This window comes from Ambystoma mexicanum, chromosome 5q (genome assembly GCF_040938575.1).
Source record: "Ambystoma mexicanum isolate Mex_15411 chromosome 5q, UKY_AmexF1_1, whole genome shotgun sequence".
Classification (NCBI taxonomy): Eukaryota; Metazoa; Chordata; class Amphibia; order Caudata; family Ambystomatidae; genus Ambystoma; species Ambystoma mexicanum.
Genome location: NC_090933.1, coordinates 186,099,545 through 186,109,046, shown reverse-complemented (window position 1 = coordinate 186,109,046; position 9,502 = coordinate 186,099,545). Strand labels below are relative to the sequence as shown.

At 53.8% G+C, this 9,502-nt stretch overlaps 1 protein-coding gene across 1 annotated transcript in view; it reads left to right on the top strand.

Moving 5' to 3' along the window:
- The first annotated feature begins 5,029 nt into the window (after window positions 1-5,029).
- Window positions 5,030-9,502, top strand: part of GCM2 (glial cells missing transcription factor 2) — a 57,795-nt gene continuing 53,322 nt past the window's right edge. Inside the window, exon 1 of the mRNA XM_069620713.1 lies at window positions 5,030-5,282. Coding sequence (XP_069476814.1) covers window positions 5,184-5,282 — 99 coding nt within the window. The 5' untranslated portion in view covers window positions 5,030-5,183. The remainder of the gene's footprint in view (window positions 5,283-9,502) is intronic.

The window sequence follows — 9,502 nt, the reverse complement described above, 5'->3', positions numbered from 1 at the left end:
CCCTGAGAAGCAGCAGTGGTTGGCACCTCTGATCCCTGAGAGGCAGAGGTGCCCTCTGCACCTCCGATCCCCGAGAGGCAGCAACCAATACCTACTGCACCGCTGATACCTGAGAAGAAGCAGCGTCTGGCACCTTTGATCCCTGAGAAGCAGCAGTGGTTGGCACCTCTGATCCCTGAGAGGCAGAGGTGCCCTCTGCACCTCCGATCCCCGAGAGGCAGCAACCAATACCTACTGCACCTCTGATCCCTGAGAGGCAGCAGAGTCTGGCACCTCTGATCCCTGAGAGGCAAAAGTGCCCTCTGCACCCCTGATCCCTGAGAAGCAGCAGCATCTGGCACCTCTGATCCCCCAGAGGCAGAAGTGTCCACTGCACCTCATGATACATGAAAAATTAGCAATATCCACCTCTGATCCCTGAGAGGCAGAAGTGTCTGGCACCTCTGATCCCTGCGAAGCAGTAGCGTCTGGCACCACTGATCCCTTAGAAGCAGCAGTGTCTGGCACCTCTGATCCCTAAGAGGCAGATACCAATACCCACTTCACTGCTGATACCTGAGAAGAAGCAGCATCTGGCACCTTTGATCCCTGAGAAGCAGCAGTGGTTGGCACCTCTGATCCCTGAGAGGCAGAGGTGCCCTCTGCACCTCCGATCCCCGAGAGGCAGCAACCAATACCTACTGCAAGGCTGATACCTGAGAAGCAGCAGCGTCTGGCACCTCTGATCCCTGAGAAGCAGCAGTGGCTGGCACCTCTGATCCCTGAGAAGCAGCAGTGTCTGGCATCTCTGATCCCTAAGAGGCAGATACCAATACCCACTTCACCACTGATACTTGAGAAGCAGCAGCATCTAACACCTCTGATTCCTGAGAAGCAGCAGTGTCTGGCACCTCTGATCCCTAAGAGGCAGATACCAATACCCACTGCACCACTGATACCTGAGAAGCAGCAGCATCTAACACCTCTGATCCCTGAGAAGCAGCAGTGTCTGGCACCTCTGATCCCTAAGAGGCAGATACCAATACCCACTGCACCACTGATACCTAGAAGCAGCAGTGTCTGGCACCTCTGATCCCTGAGAAGCAGCAGCGGCTAGCACCTCTGATCCCTGAGAAGCAGCAGTGTCTGGCACCTCTGATTCCTGAGAAGCAGCAGTGTCTGGCACCTCTGATCCCTGAGAAGCAGCAGTGTCTGGCACCTCTGATCCCTAAGAGGCAGATACCAATATCCACTTCACCGCTGATACCTGAGAAGGAGCAGCGTCTAGCACATCTGATCCCTGAGAAGCAGCAGTGTCTGGCACCTCTGATCCCTAAGAGGCAGATACCAATAGCCACTTCACCGCTGATACCTGAGAAGCAGCAGCGTCTGGCACCTCTGATCCCTGAGAAGCAGCAGCGTGTGGCACCTCTGATCCCTGAGAGGCAGAAGTGCCCTCTGCACCTCTGATCCCCGAGAGGCAGCAACCAATACTCACTGGACCTCTGATCCCTGCGAAGCAGCAGCGTCTGGCACCACTAATCCCTTAGAAGCAGCAGTGTCTGGCACCTGTGATCCCTGAGAAGCAGCAGTGTCTGGCACCTCTGATCCCTGAGAGGCAGAAGTGCCCTCTGCACCTCCGATCCCCGAGAGGCAGCAACCAATACTCACTTGATCTCTGATACCTGCAAAGCAGCAGCATCTGGCACCACTGATCCCTTAGAAGCAGCAGTGTCTGGCACCTCTGATCCCTGCGAAGCAGCAGTGTCTGGCACCACTGATCCCTTAGAAGCAGAAGTGTCTGGCACCTCTGATCCCTAAGAGGCAGATACCAATACCCACTTCACCGCTGATACCTGAGAAGCAGCAGCATCTAACACCTCTGATCCCTGAGAAGCAGCAGTGTCTGGCACCTCTGATCCCTAAGAGGCAGATACCAATACCCACTGCACCACTGATACTTGAGAAGCAGCAGCATCTAACACCTCTGATCCCTGAGAAGCAGCAGTGTCTGGCACCTCTGATCCCTAAGAGGCAGATACCAATACCCACTGCACCACTGATACCTAGAAGCAGCAGTGTCTGGCACCTCTGATCCCTGAGAAGCAGCAGCGGCTAGCACCTCTGATCCCTGAGAAGCAGCAGTGTCTGGTACCTCTGATTCCTGAGAAGCAGCAGTGTCTGGCACCTCTGATCCCTGAGAAGCAGCAGTGTCTGGCACCTCTGATCCCTAAGAGGCAGATACCAATATCCACTTCACCGCTGATACCTGAGAAGCAGCAGCGTCTAGCACATCTGATCCCCGAGAAGCAGCAGTGTCTGGCACCTCTGATCCCTAAGAGGCAGATACCAATACCCACTTCACCGCTGATACCTGAGAAGCAGCAGCGTCTGGCACCTCTGATCCCTGAGAAGCAGCAGCGTTTGGCACCTCTGATCCCTGAGAGGCAGAAGTGCCCTCTGCACCTCTGATCCCCGAGAGGCAGCAACCAATACTCACTGGACCTCTGATCCCTGCGAAGCAGCAGCGCCTGGCACCACTGATCCATTAGAAGCAGCAGTGTCTGGCACCTGTGATCCCTGAGAAGCAGAGTGTCTGGCACCTCTGATCCCTGAGAGGCAGAAGTGTCTGGCACCTCTGATCCCTGCGAAGCAGTAGCGTCTGGCACCACTGATCCCTTAGAAGCAGCCGTGTCTGGCACCTCTGATCCCTAAGAGGCAGATACCAATACCCACTTCACTGCTGATACCTGAGAAGAAGCAGCATCTGGCACCTTTGATCCCTGAGAAGCAGCAGTGGTTGGCATCTCTGATCCCTGAGAGGCAGAGGTGCCCTCTGCACCTCCGATCCCCGAGAGGCAGCAACCAATACCTACTGCACCGCTGATACCTGAGAAGCAGCAGCGTCTGGCACCTCTGATCCCTGAGAAGCAGCAGTGGCTGGCACCTCTGATCCCTGAGAAGCAGCGGTGGCTGGCACCACTGATCAGTCAGAGGCAGAAGTGCCCTCTGCACCTCTGATCCCTGAGAGGCAGCAGGGTCTGGCACCTCTGATCCCTGAGAGGCAAAAGTGCCCTCTGCACCCCTGATCCCTGAGAAGCAGCAGCGTCTGGCACCTCTGATCCCCCAGAGGCAGAAGTGTCCACTGCACCTCATGATACATGAAAATTAGCAATATCCACCTCTGATCCCTGAGAGGCAGAAGTGTCTGGCACCTCTGATCCCTGCGAAGCAGTAGCGTCTGGCACCACTGATCCCTTAGAAGCAGCAGTGTCTGGCACCTCTGATCCCTAAGAGGCAGATACCAATACCCACTTCACTGCTGATACCTGAGAAGAAGCAGCGTCTGGCACCTTTGATCCCTGAGAAGCAGCAGTGGTTGGCACCTCTGATCCCTCAGAGGCAGAGGTGCCCTCTGCACCTCCGATCCCCGAGAGGCAGCAACCAATACCTACTGCACCGCTGATACCTGAGAAGCAGCAGCGTCTGGCACCTCTGATCCCTGAGAAGCAGCAGTGGCTGGCACCTCTGATCCCTGATAAACAGCGGTGGCTGGCACCACTGATCAGTCAGAGGCAGAAGTGCCCTCTGCACCTCTGATCCCTGAGAGCCAGCAGAGTCTGGCACCTCTGATCCCTGAGAGGCAAAAGTGCCCTCTGCACCCCTGATCCCTGAGAAGCAGCAGCGTCTGGCACCTCTGATCCCCCAGAGGCAGAAGTGTCCACTGCACCTCATGATACATGAAAATTAGCAATATCCACCTCTGATCCCTGAGAGGCAGAAGTGTCTGGCACCTCTGATCCCTGCGAAGCAGTAGCGTCTGGCACCACTGATCCCTTAGAAGCAGCAGTGTCTGGCACCTCTGATCCCTAAGAGGCAGATACCAATACCCACTTCACTGCTGATACCTGAGAAGAAGCAGCATCTGGCACCTTTGATCCCTGAGAAGCTGCAGTGGTTGGCACCTCTGATCCCTGAGAGGCAGAGGTGCCCTCTGCACCTCCGATCCCCGAGAGGCAGCAACCAATACCTACTGCACCGCTGATACCTGAGAAGCAGCAGCGTCTGGCACCTCTGATCCCTGAGAAGCAGCAGTGGCTGGCACCTCTGATCCCTGAGAAGCAGCAGTGGCTGGCACCACTGATCAGTCAGAGGCAGAAGTGCCCTCTGCACCTCTGATCCCTGAGAGGCAGCAGGGTCTGGCACCTCTGATCCCTGAGAGGCAAAAGTGCCCTCTGCACCCCTGATCCCTGAGAAGCAGCAGCGTCTGGCACCTCTGATCCCTCAGAGGCAGAAGTGCCCTCTGCACCTCTGATACATGAAAATTAGCAATATCCACCTCTGATCCCAGAGAGACAGCAGTTCTGATCCCTGAGTGAGAACAGGTGTCTGGCACCTCTGATAGGAAGTAATGCCCCATGCTTCTCTGGACCCCAGGAGTCAATAATGCCCGATTCCTCTGGTGCCCGTTTCTAAAACTTCCAAGTGTACAAAGTTCCCTGACCTCGATCTCTGAGAGGAGTGAGTACCACCCTAAACACTCTTAAAGTCTCAGGGATGACCCCTCATGACTGACTGAGGAAAGTGAGTGTCCTCCTATATCCTATTAGTGTCCGTGGTGCCCAGCCCCACTCTCAACCCCCCCGCCCCCCGCCCCCGCCACCGTGTCTGAGGGAAGTGCGCACGGTACCCACCCGATATCGACTTAGTGTCAGAGGTGCCCGTGCCCCCTAATGTCTGAGAGGGGGGGAGTATCCTTATTAGAGCCCGGGCAAGCCCCCCCCCCTCATCACCCCCCTGTCAGAAAGGCGCGGGTGTCCAGCTCTTCGGAGCTTTGAGAGGTCTGAAGCCCCGATCCTCTGACTTCTGTGAGGTGTCAGTGCCGTCTCCTCTGATCTCTGAGCGGCAGGAAGGGGGCACGGTTCAGCACAGGTGGATATGATGGCAGCTTCCCAGTGATGTCAGGTGGAGGGGGAGGGGAGGAGGCGGAAACATTAAAGACCCATGAGGCTTCCTGCTTTTAGTGCACTGAGCCAGCAGCAGGGGCAGGGCGCGGGTCTGAGCTCCCAGGTACCAGGTAGGCGGCCCCGCCACCTCCTACCTCCATTGCGCGCTCCTCGTCTCCGTGGCAGGGCTGAGCTCCTGCCACTGGCCGCCCGCTGCCCCCACAGCCCCCGGTGGGGGTCGAGGCTCCTCTGTCCACCATGTCGGGTGTCCCGGGGGAGCCTTTCGAAGACTCAGACTGCATCTGCTCCTACGGGATGAAGCTGAACTGGGACATCAACGACCCCAAGCTGCCACAGGTGAGCCAGGGAATCTGTGTGCCGAGGATCAAGGGTGCATCAGTGGGGGTGCCGCCGTGAGGGATCCAGTAGAACAGCGATTGGGCTCTTCTTTTGCTTACCTTTCAACCTAGCAATCGATTCCACAAATCTCTAGAATATGCCGAATAATACCACAATGCCACTATATTGAGAAGCAGGGAGTGAACTGTGCAATGCGGGCACATGTGCGCAGCGGGTGGCAAACGTGCCCGGTCTGCAGCCCTGGAGTGACTCGGCTTTGGGAAGGGCTGTGCGGGGAGATAGCGGGACCCACCGGAGGTCTGCCCGATGGCTAGACGCAGGGAAGGGCTGCGGACACGGTGGTTGGCCGGGATGGGGTACGGAGGAACAAGTTTGTTTGTTTTCTCCCATGAAGAATCCGCAGACACAAAAGCACAACAAAGCACCCTACCCTTCTACTCCCCCAAAAGCGATAAAGCGAGAGAGAGAGAGAGTAGGTACATCGGAGTTAGGGCACATTTTGGCATACATCCCGTACTTGGGAACAACCCTCCAAGAGGACTGCGCTGTTGGGGGCGAGGAGGGGTCGTCGCCGTCTGCATTCCTTTACACTCTGGGTTCGTTTTCTTTTGCTCATCGCACGCATCGCCCCACTTTCTCCTAGATTGGCCCTCGCGTGTGTGGACAGGACTTCGAATTGTTTTCTTGAACAATAGTTTTTTTAAATTTATTTTTTTATTGCGTTTGGTTTCAAAATAGACCTTTCACAATATCATAATAAAATATCAAACTCATTACAAACCCTCAAATACGTTGTAGGCAAAGCTCCATAATTGATACTATGGTGACATGTGTTCATATAGCGTTACGCTAACTACACCAAGAAACCCATATAAGGCTGAAAGGAGAGAAGCACTGTAACCTCCCATCAATTTAGGCCCCTTTATTTGTTCTGCATTATACCCACACAAAAGCCCTCAAGATATTGCTGAACAATAGATTATTCGTTTCTGATGGGTCGCTGCGAGTCCCCGTTCTAAGGGGGCGCTTCCTTCCCCGTGGCTGCTACGAGTGCCCCCCGCCCGATGCCACTCTTTGCAGAATGGGTCTGTGGGTGTAGCGCGTGAAATTCCCACTAGGAGTGGTGGGGCTGTATGCATCCACTGCTAGCTGCCGGGGCGGGGGGTAGGGATATAGGGGGGGCATGTTCCGAGCCAACCAGGGCTCACTCCTGGGCACCGCGCGCCAGGGTGGAAAGCAGGGCAAGCTTGTTTAAATGCATTTCCCAAATATTCTTTCATTTGGGACATCTTGAAAAGGGGAATGACTTTTTTTTTTTTACTGATCAAGGGTTTGGCCTCCCATGCCCTATGTATGGTCCAGTCCCGGAGCACCTTCTCGCTGCTCCTCGATTGGGGCTTAGGGCCCTGTGTTTCATAATGGCAGAACCCCATTGGAACACAGTCTAAGGGCCTTCGCTGTGCGCGCCCCACACACCTGAATTAAGATGCCCACGGCCACAGGCGGGGGGGGGGGGGGGGTAAGGGGGGGGGGGGGACCTTTGAGAATCTAGTGCATGTATTTCCCGGTCTCCGCGGGTCAGAGAGCTCCTGCAGTTGAGCGCCTGCTCCTTGCCAACCCATGCACTGGTTCCAGACCGGCAGGACCCACTCCACATTACTCGTAGCTAAAGCCCTTTTATAAAACCACATGTATTTTCTGGCGCGGTTGCCCACTGTCATGGGCAGCATTTAACATCATTTACATGAAGCAGAACCACCGAAATGACGCGGGGATCGTGAAAAGGGGCTTTTACACAGGTGTGCCAGACTTTACATATTGCGTGGGATAAGGGAAAGCCACGCATTTTTGTTTACCCGGAACTACGCCTCTTTTTTTTTTTTTTTACCCGGCACAGTATTGCCTTTATCCCCAGAGAGAAGGCTTCCAGAATGATCCGAGGAGGTCGAGCTGGGGTTTCGGGGTTTACAGTGACATCCCTCCCATTGAAGGGGCTATCTAGTGAGGGGAAACGGCGGGCCCGAGTCACAACGCGTTTTTCAATGGGTTCTTCCTATTGAGAAACGCTTTGTGAACCAGGCCCAGTGTGTGGTGAAGCATGAAGCCCAGTTCTCCTTCCACTGCATCAGAAACAATCACCATTGGCACCCTGACAGACTTGGGTATAGGCGCGTTATAAATGCCATGCCCTATCATTAATGCGGCTTCCAGAACGTTCCCTCGATGGGATTGTCTGGTTGCTTCTAAGACCCATAGTGACATCATAAACCTTCTTAGTTCTCTCTGCACCTGGATCTCGTGCTGTGATGTCACACCAGTTCATTGTCAATTCTATAATCCCGCAAACACGCCACGCATAATCAGAAGGTCCCTCGGTGCTAAGGGGAAATAGTTGCTCAAGCCCTACATAGAAGTAGAGTCGCTGTGTTCGGGTTGGGTAGAAATCTAGTTGGGTCCTGGGGTCTCTTAATCCTATAATGCACGCGAGGCTTCGTTTACCGAAAGGGAAGCCTCCGCAGCCCTTCGCCTTTGTGTTTCATCATCACGGATGCCCAGAACAGGATTTAAAAAGCGTTCTACGATGGCGTAGTCCCATTAAAAAACGCTCCGTAAATTAGGCCGAGAGTGTTCCGTGTTTGCCGACGACTGGTTGGGCCTGATTTGCAAAGCGTTGCTCAGGGCGATTGCCCCCTTGTTAAATGATTTTTTTTTATTTATCTATTTTTTTATTTATCTATCAGGCCCGCCGAGTTTTAAGAGTTATCTGCTCTGTGAGGGTTTTAATGGGGTCCTCTATTGGAAAACAAAGCATTCCCAACTGTTCCCTAAATCACGCGTCATCGCCCTTGTCCCACGTGAGGCCTCCAGATTGGCCCATTTTTGGCGGTCTGGTTTGGTGCTGTGGCCGCCTGTCCTGGCATGTGCACCGGAGGCCCCTTTAAGGACGCTCTGGAGGAAGCGGTTCTGTTTGCACCCTCCAAGGTTCAGGGAGGCGCACGTGTGGACTTTGCTGCAACTGCCAACGCAAAAAGTTCAAATGACCAACTTTTGGCTTTTTAAAGGCGCACGTCTCGCATGATTTCGACGGTTTCAAAAAGAAGAGGCTGGCTTCACATAGCTGAGCGCAGGTTCGAGCCCCGAGGGGCGCCTCAGACCTCTTGTAATACAGAGCTTGATACATCTATTACCGTCCAGTTACTACTCAAATCACCTGTGCATTATAGCGCCATGAAACAGGGAACGACTGCTGCGCCAACCGCTAGATACAAAGAAACATATTAAAATAAACTGGGTATCCAATTGAAGTAAAACCGCGCGTGCTTTGCATACTCCTATTTGCATGGTTTCGAATACACCATAGCAATATATTGATTTACAAAAATGTTTTCAATGGAACTTTCCCATGTTAAAACATTTTCGCAAAATGAGGCCCTGAACATCGTTAGTAATACCCGCCTCGTAAACGGTGATACAGGGGCGTTTGTCGCGTGTGAAGACCAAGCACACATTTTGTGTTCACACGCCCGACTTGTGAACAAGCTGCATAATGCCGAAACATAGTCGGGACAACTACTAGTAATCGGAATGAAAATAGACTTAAGCACACTATTGCCACAAAGCTGGCCCCGCTCACCCACTAGAAATCCCCCATGGGGGCAACCACAGGGGAGGGGCACAAGGGCACGGTGACGGATGAAGCGCACACATAAAGTGGGCCTCTGGGGCCAGAGTACAGAAATGTTGCATCGGTGCCAGTGCACAATTGTACGGTATTGGCACTAGGGCAAAGTATTCTTTTTTGTTTTACATTGGGGTCATTTGTGCCCTAGTGTTGTATACCACGAAAACAATGCACTTCTCTTGGTGCAAAGTTTTCTACTGTTTTTTACACGAGGGCAAACTAGTGCTAATTCATACAAATCTTTAACACGGCGGCTGAACGTTGCACCTTCTGCAGCTGGAATCCGTGTCGTAACGTCCAAGATTTACGAAACTATCCCTCATGACGCCCCCTCACCCCCCGGCCCCCTCTCAGGGGTCTTCTGCACTCTCGCAAAGGTGTGCACAGTGCACCGCAAGTGCGTGTGCAAACAGACCAGCACGGGAGGGGCGCGTGCAGGCACATCACCCCGGAATGCGATCTTTTAGAGCCGGCACCGCTACGCGTGCACATTTCTTTTTTACACTCTGCCTACATTAAAACGTACTCATTTCAT